The 18,354-nt window shown below is 45.9% G+C and overlaps 2 protein-coding genes across 7 annotated transcripts in view; one reads left to right on the top strand and one right to left on the bottom strand.

The window, feature by feature from the left end:
- The window catches only part of kif16ba (kinesin family member 16Ba), a 21,919-nt gene extending 19,148 nt beyond the window's left edge, over nucleotides 1-2,771 (bottom strand). For 3 of the 5 annotated variants that reach the window (XM_086297112.1, XM_086297113.1, XM_086297116.1), the window contains exons 1-2: nucleotides 1,690-2,766; nucleotides 456-830 (exon numbers count right to left, since the gene is read on the bottom strand). In XM_086297112.1, the coding sequence (XP_086153238.1) occupies nucleotides 456-502 (47 nt within the window). In that variant the 5' untranslated portion in view covers nucleotides 503-830; nucleotides 1,690-2,766. Of the gene's footprint in view, nucleotides 1-455; nucleotides 831-1,689 lie in introns of all 5 variants that reach the window. The other 2 variants (XM_086297115.1, XM_086297111.1) reach the window with 1 other exon arrangement.
- Nucleotides 694-7,925, top strand: snrpb2 (small nuclear ribonucleoprotein polypeptide B2). Of its 2 annotated transcripts, none has more exons than XM_086297218.1 (7): nucleotides 694-1,812; nucleotides 2,218-2,289; nucleotides 4,139-4,311; nucleotides 4,399-4,533; nucleotides 5,594-5,629; nucleotides 6,120-6,208; nucleotides 6,735-7,925. In XM_086297218.1, the coding sequence occupies exons 2-7, from the start codon at nucleotides 2,226-2,228 to the stop codon at nucleotides 6,892-6,894; spliced, it is 657 nt and encodes a 218-aa protein (XP_086153344.1). In that variant the 5' UTR covers nucleotides 694-1,812; nucleotides 2,218-2,225; the 3' UTR covers nucleotides 6,895-7,925. The 2 variants fall into 2 exon arrangements, with proteins under 2 accessions (XP_086153344.1, XP_086153345.1); XM_086297219.1 differs by lacking the exon at nucleotides 694-1,812 and adding an exon at nucleotides 1,852-2,114.
- Nucleotides 7,926-18,354: the final 10,429 nt, after the last annotated feature.

The following is an 18,354-nucleotide window of genomic DNA, read 5'->3' as shown; positions in this document are numbered from 1 at the left end:
GAGGAAACCTCTGTTTGATCAAACCTGTCAGCACAAACCTGCAGGAGGGTCTGCCCATAACCCCTACAATCAGAATAACTCTGACTAATAACACAAAGAGTCAGGATCAAGGTTATCATGTCCACCAAATGAGAATAAAACCAGCTGGGACAACAAACAAAGACAAAGACTGACATCCTGAGGAGGCTTCAGTGATCGTAATAAACCAAACTGAGACTCAAACATCAAAAACCTCCTGATACTCAGACGGGAATAAAACACAATCAAATGAAACCAGCCCACATTTTAACCCTGACTTCAGAGACGGCTGTGCTGTAGGGTGAACCTGGGGCCTCATCCCTGCAGACTCCTCCAGGTGAGCCCGCGCAGGCTCTCAGGTACACACGGCTGAGGCGATGACGTCAGCCAGCCTTTAAATCGTGAACATGAGCCGTGATAAGCTTAAAGTCACTCACCGCCTGTTCATGGGCCGGACCCGCACAGCCACCCGGACCGACGCCATGGCTCATCCCGCTGCTGTCCGCCGCTCCGCGGAGAGGAGCCGCTTTATGGCCGCTAACAGGCGAGCGGATAAACGGGGCAAAAGTCGTACAGATAAAAGCGGAGTGCGGAGAATGGTCCAAAGGGCACAGATGGAGACCGGGTGGGGGGGAGGGGGTCTCGGGAGCGAGTGGATGCTATCAGAGTCCGCTGACACCGAGTCGCTGTCCCGCTGCCTCAGACCTGCGGTCGCTGCTAGCTGCTAGCCTGCTAGCCGGCATCAGGTGGTAAAAACATCGGGAAGTATGGAAGCCAGGAGGGGACACACCTCCGGAAGGACGGGAAATGATCTGTATGAAGAAATACAGGACGCGAGAGATTTTAATGTACATCTTTTAATAACTGGGGGTAAACAAAAACACACATTTGAGGTTTTATATGAAAAAATAAGTATACAGAAAGCAAAATTAATAATATGATTAATGATTAATAATAATAATAGCTGACAGGTTTTTAAGTGACTGAAATTAATCACACATATATTTACCTAAACAGATGAAGACTGGCGAAAAATCATGAAAACAAGTTAAAAAAAAGTTTGAAAAATGCAAAATTAAGAAAACTTCAGATTTTTTTTTTTAGCATTGTTTTTTTTTTTATCTAACTGAAAATAAGTACTGTATTGGAAGATGGAATAGTTTGGCCAGTGCAGAAACCTCTAAGGGCTGTTTTGTTTTGTTTTTTAGTTTCTAACATTTTATTTCAGTGAGCACTTGCATGTCTGAGCTTTTGCTGTCACTGACAGCCAGGTCACTGCTGAGGGTCACTGATGCCAACAGACTCAATAAACTGATCAACAAGGCCATTAATGTTGTGGGGATGGAGCTGGACTCCCTTAGGGTGGTGTCTGAGAGGCAGAGATTGTTTAAGATAAAGACAATGCTGGATAACACCTCCCACCTACTCCATGACATGTTGGCCAGTCACAGGAGCACATTCAGTGAGAGACTGAGATTACCAAAAACACCACTGAACAACACATATTAGTGCTATTTCTTAAATTTGTAAACTCTGTAACATGTTGTATTATTTAAATACATTTACTGTTACTGTCTTGGAGCAACTGTGACCCACATAATTTACTTGGGGATTAATAAAGTATTCTGATTCCGATTATAGTTTAGATTTAATGAGTTGTAATAAGCTCACAGGTAGCTGCAGTTCTCCTCCTGGCCTGCTGGTGGCGGCGGAGGGCAGAGGTCGTGAAAGCTTCAGCCGGCGCCACAGCGAAGTGTTTCCGGAAACTACATGAGCGGTGTGAGCCCAGAGGAGGTGAGCTCTATATTTATGTTAAAAACGTTTATCCGAGGCTCCTCTGACCGCGGTTAAACGGAGGAGCTGCTGGGCGGAGGTTAAATCTGTAGAGGCGACTTTTGACGTTCAAGCGACGCCAGAAAAAAACATTTAGTTTAAAGGCTAGCTGGGCTAAGCTAACACATGCTAACATTAGCCGAGTGAGAGAGGTTTCTGGGAAGCTTTGAATGAATTCAAGCTGAAGCTTTTGATTTAGCCAGATCTCCTCAAACAGCGAGTTTTAAAGTGTAACGTAAACGATTTGTTGCTGCTCTGGTTGTGTGAGTTTACCGAGACATTAGCAAGTATTAAACGGGTAAACGAGGTTTAAAGGTGGAGTTGAACACTGAAGAAGCTGAAGCTGCTCTCCTGTTGTCTCCTCAGACTCCACCATGGACATCAGACCGAACCACACCATCTACATCAACAACATCAACGATAAAATCAAGAAGGAAGGTGGGTGCTGTTCCTCTGCATGGCTAACAGCAGCGAGTTTCTGCTGGAATCGGCATTAAAACTGCTGTGCTGACGATCACAATGCTGATTATTATCTAATTTTAACAATCAGACACATCAAACACCGCAAAGGCTGGAAGAATAAAAACTAAGCATTAACTTAATGAAACACTGATTATAATCCATCAGACTGCTCCGTGTTTTAATGAGAGAGCTGTGGTATTGATTTAACTGTTAGCTCACACAGTCGGCGTTTTACCGGCTTTCTTTCCAACAGTTTCAGCAACAGTTGCCTCAGGGGCTTAGAATCAGAATCAGAAACTTTATTGTCATTGTCACAAGAACAACGAAATTAAGAATGGTCCCCGATCATTGCATCATCCCTAGCAATATCAAAATATAAATAAAACAATAAAATTCAATAAATAAGATAGAATACTTAAAATACTGATAAGATATAACAGTAAAACATTCACATACATTCCCACACACATGCTTCAGACCGTGCATAGATTAACACAAGAGTGGCGTGATGGACATTTTTTTGTAGTATTCAGATGTGTTATTGCAGTTGGATAACAGCTGTGTTTGAGTCTATTAGTCCTTGCGCTGATTGCCCTGTACCGTCTGCCTGAGGGCAACAGTTCAAACAGGGAGTGGCCAGGATGTGAGGTGTCTGTTATGATGTTTTGGGCCTTTTTAAAACAGTGGATGTTGTTAGACAGGACAGAGTAGCTACGGCCCACTTTGCCTTTATAATCACATCTTTACAGCTAACCCTTGATTCTTTTAGACTGCCTCAAAGTCCTTCTTTCTATTTATTAAACTTTAACAATATCGTCACTCTTTTCTACTTTCAGTCTTTATTATGTGTAGTTTCACCTTTCATTGAAATGCCATCTTATCTGCTGCCAGTACACTTATCAGTAACTGTGATTGGTCAGATGCTGCCAGCAGCGTCCCCATCAGGGGAAATCAGGGAGAATACCTTAGTAGTAGCTTTGTAGTGCCGGGGTCGGGATAAGTCATCGTCTCTGTGGCATTCAGAGAGAAAAGTCCACATCACATAAAATGACCGTAAACGCATCTCAACACATCCATACTACAGTTCAGTAAACGTGTGTGTGTGTGTGTGTGTGTGTGTGTGTGTGTGTGTGTGTGTGTGTGTGTGTGTGTGTGCACGCTATTTGAGTGCAGAGAAATAGAACAATCGCAGGAATAACAAAAACAAACATTATGTATGTACTGCTGAATTTCTTACAGGAAACGAGGAGCCTTTTTTTCTGCAGGCTTCACTCTGAACTTTGTTCCAAAACATGTTTTAATCATAAAGGTTTTGACAAAAACTGTCAAATGAATTCCTCATTTTTCAGTTTTCTTCTTATTTCTTTTTTATTTGGTTCAGAAGTGGCCGTACTGATAATTAAGAATGAAATCTTCTGATTAGCAACACGTTGGAATCATGTAAACTTTATAAAGTTCTTGCTCAGATGTGGCTCCAGACTCCGAGCCCTACTTTCTCAGTTCAGTCATTTTTAAGATAAATAAATCAAACAAATGTTCCACAGTTAAAGTTTTACTGATACAGACGTTTAGATTTCGCAGTAATAATCTTCCTCTGAGTTATTTCTGATGTGAATGCAGCTCGAACTGATTCTTCTCTTGAAGCTTCATCCATGAATCATTTCTTTAAGACTTTAAAGTTTAATTAACTGATAATCACCAAGGATGGAGTACCAGCTGCCTGTGACCTTTGACCCTCCTTATAATAAAAAAAATAAAAAGACTCCGGGATGAACGTCGAGATGTTTGTGAGGGTGTTTGAACTCGTCTCATCTTCCTCCCGCAGAGCTGAAGCGCTCGCTCTACGCACTCTTCTCCCAGTTCGGGCAGGTCATCGACATCGTGGCCATGAAGACGATGAAGATGAGGGGACAGGCCTTCGTCATCTTCAAAGAGCTCGCCGCCGCCACCAATGCCCTGAGGCAGCTGCAGGGCTTCCCCTTCTACAACAAGCCCATGGTAGGCTGGAATGCCACCTTCGTCGTGGTCATCGCTGACTTCCTCCCTCTGAGCAGCTGCGCCTTTAACCCTTTTGTTTTTTTCCAGAGGATACAGTACGCCAAGACCGACTCTGAGGTCATCGCCAAGGTCAAAGGATCATATGGCGACAAGGAGAAGAAGAAGAAGGAGAAGAAGAAGGCTCAGGAGCTGGCGGCTAACGCCACAAAGAAACCGGCGGCGGTGAGCGAGCCAATAAAATGTCTCCCCTCACTGCTTCATCAAACCTGTACATTTCACCTCGTTCCTGCTGTGAGACAGGAAGTTACTGTTCACTAGACTCCATTCACAAAAACAGCGATTTCCCCTGACAGCCCAAGTGAGCTGTTCGCCCACGGCTGCTGTGATTGGTCAGTCGGTTTGTGTTGGAAGACATTTCCAGCGATGGCAGAAATCTCTCGTCTGGTGGATCAGAGCGACGGTTCCCTCCTTTACCACCGGGGGCGCCGTTTCTTTTTACGTTTGACGTTTTTCAAAGATTGATTTATTTTTTTTAAAGATTTTGAAAAAGTGCGTTTAACGTTTTAGTCATCGTTATGTGGCAACCCGGCCAACGTTAACGGGTAGCTGTTTATGGTTAGACATGGCGTCGCCCTCCCACAATGAGAGGACCATGAAGGAGGGTGTGTGGGCGGGGCCTGTGTACAGAAACCCTTCATGTAATACCGGGTATGATCACATGTGAATGTATTTGTAAATAAATTAGTGCTCGTTTGGGCCGGGCTGGTCGCGGTGGGCCGGGCTGGTCACGGGGGGCCGGGCTGTAGTGGATGCGTGCTCGCGCTCCTGCAGCTGTCTCCCAGCATCTGCGATGATGTTGAAGCTGCACTTCGTGTCTTTACGTGAGACCGTCGCAGCGCTCCAGCTGCTGCTTCGTAGTCATCTTTATTGGACTGTGAATATAAATCAGCCGCCTCATTTCAGGCTAAATCGGCAGCCGCTGCAGGTGGAAGCAGCCAGACTCCTCTTCATCAGCCGCTCTAACAGGGTTTCCGACAGGAAATGGCAGCAGCGGGGCCGGGCGGCGGACGTAAATGAGCCTTAAACCAGGATGGCTGCTGCGCTCTGCTCCTTTATTCTGTCGTTTAACTAAGTCTGTGAACCACTCGGCGCTCACTTCTCCTCTCGCTGTTCCCGGTTTTCCCGGCGCTGTATTCATTTCTGACTCTGCTCTGTTCGCCATTCCTCTGGAGATGAAACCTTTGAACGTGTTTAACGCCTCTGTCTTCTTTCTTGTTTGCAGGGATTGGCCCCTCCTGCGCTCACACCTGCGGTGCAGGTAAGTTTTACCTGAGCGTTGTCATGCCTTTGCCTGTCCTGTTATTCCACAGGAGCCGGAAAAAACCTCCTTTTCCTGATAAGGAAACAAAGTTGAGTGATGGCGCCCTCTGGGTTTGCCGTGGCTCAGTGGGAGGCTGTGGGCCGTCGGTGGTTTGATCCCCACCGCCTACAGCCTGCGTTCTGTTGTCATTGTTTTAACGTGGCTGCAAACAGTGGATCGACGCCACCTGCTGGCCACAGCAGTGTGTTGCAATCTAACGGCTGCTGCTTTAACAGCAGGAAAATAACTCGATAACTTTTAGAAAATTAAAAATTTCTGTTAAAATTTATAGAAAAGTGAAAGCAGTGAACATAAATCCCACGCTGGCCCGGGTCTCCTCCTGTTTCCCGTCTCTGGCTCACCCGTGGGATACGTCAGAGTTATGAGTGACTCGCTGTTAACGGCGTGCTGCGACCAGGCGCTGATACGGCTCTCGTTCTCTTCGCAGGTTCCAGACAACCCTCCGAACTACATCCTGTTCCTCAATAACCTCCCCGAGGAGACCAACGAGATGATGCTGTCCATGCTCTTCAACCAGTGAGTGCTGCACAGCTCACTGTGGTCCTGCCACACACACACACCTGCTGCTCCAAACACACCTGCTGCTCCACACGCACACCTGCTGCTCCACACGCACACCTGCTGCTCCACCCACACACCTGCTGCTCCAAACACACCTGCTGCTCCACCCACACACCTGCTGCTCCACCCACACACCTGCTGCTCCACACACACACCTGCTGCTCCACACACCTGCTGCTCCACCCACACACCTGCTGCTCCACCCACACACCTGCTGCTCCACCCACACAGCTCCATCCACGAGGCTGCCAAGCTGCCTGATTTAAGACTTCAAACAAATGTGAACAAAAGCTAAATGCAGTGATTTACAAATCTGATCATTTATGCTCAGCTGAAAACATCAAAGGTTTAAAGTTGTAACATTGTATTTATTAAGTCCATATTTCAAACGTTTGTGGTCACATCCAGCAGAGTTTCCATACGTCAGAGATCTGAACGTGCTCAGCCTCCTGATGTTTGAACGTTTGTTTTTCGCCTGCAGGTTTCCGGGTTTCAAAGAAGTGCGACTCGTGCCCGGGAAACACGACATCGCCTTCGTGGAGTTTGAAAGCGACACTCAGGCGGGCGTGGCCAAGGACGCGCTGCAGGGCTTCCGGATCACGGCGACCTGCGCCATGAAGATCACCTACGCCAAGAAGTAGTCGCCTCGTCCAATCAGAGACGGGACACAGAGACTGAGGGGGGGCGGGGCTGGCGGTTTGGGGGATTTCTGTCGTCTGGCGGTGTGCGGAGCCTAATGGCGTCTGTTTGTTTTTGTTTTTTTAAGTATATTTTCTAAGAGGAACGCCACGGAGCTGCTTCTGATTTTGTAAAATAAAATCATTTTTCATAAACGTGCCTCAGATTTTTACTCTGACCCCCTCAGGTCTCAGAGGTCACGGTGTCATCTGACGAGGGTTTAGAGAGCACTCTTCTCCTTAGCGACCGGCGGTTGCCGTGGTTGCCAGTCGGCGTTTGAGCCTGTGTGGTTTTAGACGTGAGCGCTGAGACGACTCAAGCCTGTGTGTTTTCGCCGCGTTTCACCTCAGGCTGCTTTTACATTATTGATCAAAGCTTCGTGTCGTCATGCCGACAGGTTGGCTCACGCCGGCGGCGCCGGCGGCTCGTCTCGGGTCTTCAGGATATGAAAACCTTGTTAAAGCAAAGCCTCGGGTTTTATTTCTGTCGTAGCCGAGTTGTAGTTGATCATCAACAACATCCAATTAAAATCCAAGAGTTTCACCAAACGTGAAGCTCCGCCTCTGTTAGTACAGTAACCTCACAGCAGCCGTATTATTGGTCAGATGATGTCATTCCAAAGGCTCCAACAGTACAAACACGCTCAGGTCAGGTGACGCTTCAGCCACCTGTGTCACCATCCGCCGGCTGGTTAAACGTGCAGATGCGTTATAACTGCACAGGTGTCAGAACGGAGGATTGGCTCAAACTACAGGGTTTTTTTCTACGCTTGGGTCTGTATGATGTCACAGAGCTCTTGTCCTTATATGGTCATCGGGCCTTGCCAGCTGCTGTTCAAAGCTTTACCTTAGGATAACCTGTTTCTGCGACGAAGCTGACGAGACCCGACCCCTTAAGATGAGCAGAACAGGATTCTTCTGGGTTTTAAAGTAGAACTTCTTCCTCTTGTTTCTGTCAACGTTGTGATTTTTTTATTAAAAGTGATTTAAACATGTGCGGCGTTGTTGTAGATTCTTTTCCAGTCGTTTTCCTGCCTCCACCTGTCTGTCGTGTCGCTAAACAGAGAAGGGTTATTGATCGCCGTCGGCACATCAGTGCTTTCTGTGATGTCGGCTGTTAATTTCCTCAGAGATGCCTGCAGGGGTTTATGGGATTGTGGAGCTGTAAGTCAGCCGTGACGGGGTGGGATCGACTTTTGGTATTTTATTGTTTGGTCTCACGGTGCAGGCCGTCTGAAGAACAGCGACACGTGGAGCGTTTGTATGAGGGCCTGTAGGAAGCACAGCCTGTATATAAAAGATGGAGGTAGCAACCTTGACCAAATAGTCACACACTGGCTTGTAAAAGTGAAACCTCGACGCCTGGAACTGAAACATCATCACAAGTGGACTGACTCAAGTTTGGAGCCTCAAGTGGCCATCAGAGGAACTGCAGACGCTGTAAAAGCCTCTGACGCAACAGGTTAGCGGGGGAGGGAAGACAAATGTGATGTCATGCTGCTCTGGTGCTCTAACCTGTGAAAACAGGTGAGCAGAGAACGAGTGCTCGTCACAGGAAGTCGTGCAGCCGTCGGGACATCGTTCTGCCAACTTCCTCTGTTTAAGCTCCTCCCTCTGAGTGCCTGACGCGGCGGTACAGCTGTGGCTTAGACTGGGTGAGATGTACCTGTGCAGCTGTGATGTCAGTTTTGGCAACAGCGAGCATTTTTGCCGTGGTCGTCTCTGTGTTTAGGAAGCCGGTGTGACGCCTGAAGAACATTTCTGACTAAGAATCATCATAGATTTAAATTTGAGCCAAAACTAAAGACTGAGCTCAAAAACTCATCAGGAAACAGCAAATAGGCTTTGCAACCACGTTACTGCCCTCTGGTGGCCAGCATAAAAAGTGCAGGTTGACTTTTCAGGCCCCGAAGCTTCGTCCATATCTGACACATCGATGTGAAGAGCTGAAGATGCAGCTGACATTTGGAGGAAGAAGCTTGTGGGTCTTAAGTTTAGATTAAAAAGTTTTCAGGTTTTTGTGACTTTAGGAGCTTAAAACAGACATAAACACTCCAGTGAGGCCGAGCGTTAAACCTCCGACTGAATCACACCCTCGACCAGAAGATGGAAGGCCACCTCAGGTTTTGTTTCATTCAGAGTTCATTCCTCCGCCTGTGGAGAGTTTCCACCCCCCTGCTGCTTCAATTTATCTGCCTCTGGCAGCTGCAGGAAAATGAATCAAAATGTTTGAGTGCATCAACAGAAGCGACCGGAGAGCAGCCACGCTGAGACACGCACGAGGAAATCTTTCATCCTGGATGGAAAACGCATGCAAATGATCTTTATTCACTGTACGCTGATAAATATGACAGTCACATTAATAAATAACCAGCAGAGGAGGCAGGAGAGTGTGCGAGGCCTCTGCTTTTTAAAACACAAACAATAAATGTTTCAAAGTACACACTGTGCCTGCGTTTGAAGTAATGTGAGTGCCCAAAATGAACCGAAGCCATCAGATGGGTGTAAAGAAGCACTCGCTGTAAAAACATCAGCAGCATGTGCTGTTGATGGGATATCAGCCACAATTAAACTGGGCCCGGGCTGTACTTGTGTCTGCCCCCTGGTGGTGGAGACGGAGACAAAGATGGACGTAGCTGCCTTGACGTCTCTTTTTTTTAATGAATCCAGATTTGAAGCCTCGAGGTAAACGTGCCCGCCGTTGCTGTGCTGGTTGCAAAAATGGAGCTTGGACGAGGAGGGGCGGGTCTAACTGTGAAACCGGATGCTCATTGGCCAATGACAAGTCACAGGATAATCGTCCATTAAGAATCCTGGAAACAGGATCTTATCTTACAGTCTGTGCATTTTGCAGACGCCAAAATATCATAGAAGTTCTAAATCATCATCATCATCATGTGAAAGTGTTATACACACTCAGAGGCTCATATATGTATACATGTGCATATTTCAGATTAAGGACAGACAAACCTGTAATTGTGTCGTTGTGTAATTTTGATTTCTGTCTGCACAAATGTAAACATGCGCACAACTCCATCAGAAAGGAACGTGATGGTCAGTCGGGAAGCAGGTGACACTTTAATGTTGTCTGCAGAAACCAAGTGGCAAATGGTCTGTATTTGTATAGCGCCTTACTTAGTCCCTAAGGACCCCAAAGCACTTTACACATTCAGTCACGCACACATTCACACACTGGTGATGGCAGCTGCATTGTAGCCACAGCCACCCTGAGGCGCACTGACATATGGGCTCAAATTGTGGTCATAAATATTTTGTACTTGTAAATCAGGATTTGTATGTGTAAAAAGAATTTGTGTGTGGCCAAAAAATCTGTGAGAAACTCAAGTTTCAAGTTACAAGTACGGATTTTTGACCCTATTTTTCTTCCTTTCATCTGATTGGTCAATGTCATGTCAATCACAAATGTAACAATCCAATCAGAGAACAGATGGGTTTGGCTGTCGAGGGGCGCTTTTTTTGAACTGCAGGTCCTTGAAGGGAATAAATGCCCTTTTACATGCCAACCCAGCGTTTTCCTTCATCACCACGAAGGAAAACAGTCTGAGGTCGTCCGAGTTTGGTGATTTTTGTGTCACAGGTCTACGTTCCTCCAGCTTCAAACCCTTCAAGGAGTTCAAAAAAGCGCCCCTCCGACAGCCAAACCCATCTGTTCTCTGATTGGATAGTTAAATTTGTGATTGACATGACATTGACCAATCAGATGAAAGGAAGAAAAATAGGGTCAAAATTCGTACTTGTAACTTAAAACTGGAGTGCAGAGTTTCTCATGTAGTTTTTTGGCCACACACAAATTTTTTAACGCATACAAATCCTGATAGTACAAAATGTTTATGACCACAATTTCAGCCCATACTGACAGAGTGGCGCCACCTCTGACCACCACCAGTAGGCAACGGGTGAAGTGTCTTGTCCAAGGACACAACGACCGAGACTGTCAAAGCCGGGGATCGAACCGGCAACCTTCTGATTACAAGGCGAAGTCCCAACTCTTGAGCCACGATCGCTCCTACAGCCACATCAGACGCTTGAGCCGCTGCCACAGGTGAAGGCTGGGGTGTAGATAGATAGATAGAACTTTATTAATCCCTCGGGTGGGTTCCTCTGGGAAATTCGATTTCCAAAAAAGCACAGCACCGACAGAAGTTACAGAGTTACAGAATATTACACACACATATATATAAATACAGAGACAATATAAATAAAATATACGAAGGGGATAAATAGAATAAATAGGAATAAAAAATAAAAATACAAGTGAATTGCACATTTCAAGTATTGAGGTCTATTGCACTGTTGACTATTTACAAAAGGTATTGCACAGTGAGGTGAAGAGGCACTACAGCTTAGTTGTTCCCCCCTCCTTTGTCCTCCTGTTTCCCCTCCCTCTCCCCTCCAGAGAGGAGTTAAACAGTCTGATGGCGTGTGGGACAAAGGAGTTTTTAAGTCTGTTAGTTCTTGTCTTTGGGAGAAGCAACCTGTCACTGAACAGACTCTTCTGATTGTTAATGGCCGTGTGCAGAGGATGCCCAGCATTGTTCATAATGTCCAGCAGTTTCTTTAATGTCCTTTTCTCTGCCACTGTCACCAGAGTGTCCAGCTTCATGCCGACCACAGAGCCAGCCTTCCTGATCAGTTTCTCCAGCCTGGATGAGTCCTTCTTTGCTGTGCTGCTCCCCCAGCACACCACAGCATAGAAAAGTACTCCAGCAACCACCGACTGGTAAAACATCCTCAGGAGCTTCCTGCAGATGTTAAAAGACCTCAGCCTCCTGAGGAAGTACAGTCGGCTTTGGGCTTTTTTATACAGGTGCTCTGTGTTGCATGACCAGTCCAGTTTATTGTCCACCCACAGCCCGAGGTACTTGTACGTGTTGACCAGGTTTCAGAGCTCAGCACAGCACAGAAACAGCTTTAGTGAAGGTTACAAATGATCTTCTTATGGCCTCTGACAGTGGACTCATCTCTGTGCTTGTCCTGCTAGACCTCAGTGCAGCGTTCGATACTGTTGATCATAATATCCTATTAGAGCGATTAGAACATGCTGTAGGTATTACAGGTACTGCACTGCAGTGGTTTGTATCATATCTATCTAATAGACTCCAATTCGTGCATGTAAATGGAGAGTCCTCTTCACACACTGAGGTTAATTATGGAGTTCCACAGGGTTCAGTGCTAGGACCAATTCTGTTTACATTATACATGCTTCCCTTAGGCAGCATCATTAGAAGACATAGCATACATTTTCACTGCTATGCAGATGACACCCAGCTCTATCTGTCCATGAAGCCAGATAACACACACCAATTAGTTAAACTGCAGGAATGTCTTAAAGACATAAAGACCTGGATGGCCGCTAACTTTCTGCTTCTTAATTCAGATAAAACTGAGGTTATTGTACTCGGCCCTGAAAATCTTAGAAATATGGTATCTAACCAGATTCTTACTCTGGATGGCATTACCTTGGCCTCCAGTAACGCTGTGAGGAACCTTGGAGTCATTTTTGACCAGGACATGTCCTTCAACGCACATATTAAACAAATATGTAAGACTGCTTTCTTCCATTTGCGCAACATCTCTAAAATTAGAAATATCCTGTCTCAGAGTGACGCTGAAAAACTAGTTCATGCATTTATTACTTCCAGGCTGGACTACTGTAATTCATTATTATCAGGATGTCCAAAAAACTCACTGAAAAGCCTTCAGCTAATCCAAAATGCTGCAGCAAGAGTCCTGACAGGGACTAGAAAGAGAGAGCATATTTCTCCTGTTTTGGCTTCCCTTCATTGGCTTCCTGTTAAATCCAGAATTGAATTCAAAATCCTGCTCCTCACATACAAGGTCTTAAATAATCAGGCCCCATCTTATCTTAATGACCTTGTAGTACCATATCACCCTATTAGAGCGCTCCGCTCTCGCTCTGCAGGCCTACTTGTTGTTCCTAGAGTATTTAAAAGTAGAATGGGAGGGAGAGCCTTCAGTTTTCAGGCCCCTCTTCTGTGGAACCAGCTTCCAGTTTGGATTCGGGAGACAGACACTATCTCTACTTTTAAGATTAGGCTTAAAACTTTCCTTTTTTCTAAAGCATATAGTTAGGGCTGGACCAGGTGACCCTGAATCCTCCCTTTGTTATGCTGCAATAGATGTAGGCTGCCGGGGGATTCCCATGATGCATTGAGTTTTTCCTTTCCAGTCACCTTTCTCACTCACTATGTATTAATAGACCTCTCTGCATTGAATCATATCTGTTATTAATCTCTGTCTCTCTTCCACAGCATGTCTTTATCCTGTCTTCCTTCTCTCACCCCAACCGGTCGCAGCAGATGGCCGCCCCTCCCTGAGCCTGGTTCTGCCGGAGGTTTCTTCCTGTTAAAAGGGAGTTTTTCCTTCCCACTGTCGCCAAAGTGCTTGCTCATAGGGGGTCATATGATTGTTGGGTTTTTCTCTGTATCTATGAAGCGCCTTGAGGCGACTTTTGTTGTGATTTGGCGCTATATAAATAAAATTGAATTGAATTGAATTGAATTGAATTGACCACCTCCACCTCCTCCCCCTCTATCTGAACCGGTAGTGGACCTTCTCTGGACCTCCCGAAGTCCACAACCAGTTCCTTAGTCTTTGAGGTGTTGAGTTGCAGGTGGTTTGTGTGACTCCATGCGACAAAGTTCCTCACCAGACTTCTGTACTCCTCTTCCTGATCATCCCAGATACACCCCATGATGGCCGTGTCATCTGCAAACTTCTGAATGTGGCATAATTCAGAGTTGTAGCAGAAGTCAGAGGTGTACAGGGTGAAGAGAAGAGGGGACAGCACAGTTCCCTGTGGTGCTCCTGTGCTGCTGACCACAGTGTCAGACGTGATGTCCTTCAGCCTGACGTACTGTGGTCTGTCGGTGAGGTAGTCGGAGATCCAAGCGACCAGGCAGGGGTCCACCTCCATCCTGTTCAGTTTTTCCTGAAGCATACAGGGCCGGATGGTATTAAAGGCACTGGAAAAGTCAAGAAACAGGATCCTGACCGTGCCTTTTCCCCCATCCAGGTGTGAGTGGGCTCTGTGTAGGAGGTACAGGATGGCATCCTCCACTCCGACACCCGCCTTGTATGCAAACTGTAGTGGGTCCTGGGCATGTTGTACCTGTGGTCGGAGGAGGTCGAGGAAGAGCCGCTCTAGAGTCTTCATAAGATGTGTAGATGGGCAGGTAAAGCTGATGTTGACACCACCTCTTGTTCAGTCAAAGGAGCTTGCAAAGAAAAGCGTCTGGACTTCCTTAAGTTACTTGAAGACGTTTCACCTTCATCCGAGAAGCTTCTTCAGTTCTAAGGTCAAATGGTGGAGAGTCCCAGATATAAACCTAGTGGGAGTTTCCCCCCACAGAGGGACAAAAGGACCCCTGATGATCCTCTAATCACATGAGCCGAGGTGTGAAACTGGGTGTGGGTCCCAATCAGCCAGAGTTTCGGGTGAGCTCATTGTGAAACCTGGCCCCACCTCATGTTCACCTTGCCATCACTCTGAGAAAGACCCTGAAGTACCTGAACTATGTGAACTAAAGTCACAGGTCTGCAGGAAGCTAAGTGGGCCGCACTCACAGGAGGAGAAGTGCCGTTAAATGAACTCCAAACAGGAAATCTCAGCCTGACACAGACGGGACCGACAGATCGTCCTGCCACAGATGAGCCTCATGTTAAACTCAGTTTTAATGATCGATGTTGATAAAGCAGCAGATCATATCAGGAAACCAGAGGATGAAACAGGAAACAGTCAGTCGGAGACCCTGCAGCTCATCAGGTGGGAGTTTCCTGTGGGTGGGCGTGTTTGTTTTACACTGAAATCTTGGATTCACTGGAGTCAGTCGTCCGGGTTCCTGTGAAAAGCTCTGGTGGTGCAGGTGTTTAGCTGGGGCCTCTGTATGAGCGATTACAGCCTGACGTGATGCTGAGAAACAAAGCCAGCAGCAGTTTGTGGACCTCGGAGCAGATCTGGAGTCAGTCTGGTTTTCGTCATCGCGGCAAAATCCCTGGAAACGGATGATGGATGTGTTTCTGTGCGTCAGTGTGTTTATGGAAGCGCCTAATGCTGCCAGGCTGCTCTCGGAGGTCCTGCAGGTCTCGTCAGCTTCATCGCAGAAACATCAAAGCAGAGAAACCAGAGACGTCTGAGGGTTTAGGAGCAGTGGATGAATGCTGCGTGATGCTTTCACAGCTGACTGTCGGCTCACGGCCTTGTTTTCAGAGGCTGCTGATAATGGAGTCGCCGGGGTCGGGCTCGGAGTGGGCGCATTTTTCCTCCTTTTGATCTGCAGAAAACCCCAAAAGCAATGGTCGCGGACAGCATGGACACGGCCGTCCACCTGCACACAGACACATGAACTGTCTTCATGCCCTCAAAGTAAAAATGTTCGTCCCAGAGTAGGTTGCAACTTTTTAGCTATCAAGCACACACAGTCTGATGTGCCCGAGCACTATGCACAGCCAGCTGGGCGGAGTGTAAATATGCACCGTCTTCACGTTATAATAAAACTGTTGTAAAAGGTTAGTGTTCAGCTTATTAATACCTCGTTTTAAGCAATAAAGAAAAATGCAGTACAGAAATCACGCGAGCGTTTCCTTTGAAACAAAAACTCAGCAAATAGATCAGGAGCTAAAGTTCGCCGGGTTATTACGCTGCGCAGACCAAACAGCGCCTTATTTCTACGAGTCACGTAACACCTCACATCTGCTGTGCGTGACAGGCGTCGCTGTGACTGGACGAAAGCTATTTGTAAGAGTGCCATCTGTTGGTCAGGACGTGGCACTGCAGGTCAGTATACGGGACATTTAAGGTGGAATAAAGGACGAACCTGCTCGTTGTACGGGACGTCCTGCTGTGCGTTGCCATGTAAATAGTTTGCATTTCATGTGTATGTACTTGCTAAGTACATGTGAACAGATCTTGAATAAAAAGATAAAACAGGAGGCCTGTCCCAAAGTCACGTGACAGCTTGAGAGCTCAGTAGTTGGTGGACTTGTGGGAAATGTGTAAGTATTTTATTTTTCTCACATAATTTAATGTTTGGTTCACAGGTAATTGTTGCATTAGAAATCACACACACACACACACACACACACACACACACACACACGTCCTCCGGTCATATCCTGGGTAATAACACGCAGCAAACAGGCTTCCCCTGTCAGAGGCGGTGGGGGGAGGGGGGGGGGGGTGGAGGTCGGTCGCTGTTCGTCGGGAGCGCGCCTGCTGCTCGCGCTCGTTTCTTTTCATTCAGCAGAGCGGAGCGAGGAAGAGAAGCATTTTCAGGTCTGTATGAAATCCTTCCACATCTTTTATTTATTTCTCTCAGATCAGCTGATTTATTGTTAACAGGACTCACACCCAGCCTCGGGTCACATGGGGGGGGGGGGGGGGGGTTACCCTCTGAAACTTTATTCTGATTCTGTTTTTATGCTTTAAAATCTGCTTTACACGCTGTCAGTGAGTTTAATCTGTAGGATCAGAGACTCTCTGTGTGTTTCTGTGTTTCTGTCTCTGCTGCTGAGCTTTGATTTCTTAACATGAGGTTCAGGGGTTGAAATCAGGGGCCAAAAGTCTCAGAGGAAGGTTAATGCTTCATTTTTAATCTGCTGTGGAGGCAGAGAGGTCTCAGCTATACAGGCAGCAGTCGCTAAAAGATGCTCAGAAATATCTGATCGTGCTGCACCAAGTAGTGACAGGAAAACAAGGAATTGATCTGAACTTATTTGTTATTTTTATTTCTTCTTCACTGCATTTGTATCACAGCTTTATTAAAATTATGTTTTTTTGTGAACAAAATGTGAAACGTGAAAAAATTGATCATGTGTCAGCTGATATATTCACTTTATTTTTAAGACAAAATTTTCCGTATAAATTTTTCTCTTTTTAAATATTTTGTATTATTATTTCTCGGTATTATCATTATGTTATCATATAATCATCATGCTCCAGTCAGATCCTAAACATTAAAGCTACTTTTTGTAATTACCATCTGGAAAATACAACTCACATTGTCACCAGCAGGGAGCAGCACTTAGCCAGCGAGTTTGTTAAAATGTCACCTTTTAGTCTTTTTCTAAACAGTGTTGCCTTTTCTCAGCTCACCATCGTAAATCAACACTTAAATGACTTAGACTCACAAGCTGGTCTTACAATGAAGTATATTTAGTCTAAAATACAACCCATGTCTGTTCATCCTTTGTCCAGTATATCCACACCCCCTCTGCACATGCTCAGACCACCTCCACCTCTCTGACTCTGAGCTGTCCCTCTGATGGACTCAGGTCCATCCTGCTCACCGAACGTCTGAACATCTTCAGCTCGACTCCACCGTCTCCAACCATCACAGCAGGCAAGCGACCGTAGTCATGAATACGTTTATAACTAAAGTTTTGGGACATGCAAATGGTTCCACAGGGGTCTATTCGTTATTATTTTTAATAATAATAATTATATTATTATATTATATTAATATTATATTATTATTATTATTAAAAATAAACATTAAATCTGTTTAAAAATATATATATACTGAAATTATTATGAGCACTAAAACATTAAGCAGATGTTAAAGCAGTGCAGTTTAATGTTGTGTTTTTATAATGACATATTGCATGAAAGCTTTTTAAACTGTCTGTTTCTCAGCGATGTAAGCTCCCGAGTCTGTTTAAAAGTATATGAATCAATAATCTGTGAAACATTTTAAAACAACAACGGCAGGAAAGACTCGTCCCCACAGGACACGGCGTGCTGCGCTAAAGGGTTAACGATGATGTGAGCAGCAGCTCCTTGCAGCACAAAGAACAATCAGGAGGCAGGTTGGTGAGAAGCTCCTGCGTCGAGTTTTCAGAGCTGAGATGCAACATTCCCCAGCCTGCAGGCGAATCTGACGACTGCTGCACACCAAACATCCAGCCTCACCCCGAGCGGCCAACGACACGCTCCATCTGCAGCAAACACGCAGGGAAAGAAGCCATCAGCGGTCATGGCAGTAATGGCTTTAGAAACACAGGCTGGCCTGAAGGGGGCGCTCTGTTATATGCATTTATGCTCCCAAACCACTTCCTGTTAATATCACTGTACAGGAACCTGCTATAATTCAGCTGCATGTGCAGCAGGGGGCGCTGTTCCTAGACAAAAACATTTTATTTTAGTCTGTGTAAATTTTCTCACGCTGTCCACAAAACCCCAGCGTTCTGCTAGTGCGTGCTGATTGGTCGGTTAATGATGTAGGACAGGGCGTCGCCGCGATGGTGGTTTCCAAAAGATCGTTAATATGTTACCTCTGAACTATAGCCACTGACTCAAACCCTCCTATTAAAAAATATACAGAAGACAAAAATGTTTGCCCCGTTCAGTCTGGATGAACTCGAGAGCGCCCCCTGCGGTGAGAA

Source organism: Aulonocara sp. 'chitande type north' Nkhata Bay, linkage group LG6 (assembly GCF_057382095.1).
Source record: "Aulonocara sp. 'chitande type north' Nkhata Bay isolate Kocher_YH1m ecotype deep benthic linkage group LG6, A_spYH_male_GT1.1, whole genome shotgun sequence".
Classification (NCBI taxonomy): Eukaryota; Metazoa; Chordata; class Actinopteri; order Cichliformes; family Cichlidae; genus Aulonocara; species Aulonocara sp. 'chitande type north' Nkhata Bay.
Note: the sequence above shows the minus strand (reverse complement) of the source record. Positions and strands in the feature narration are given on the sequence as shown.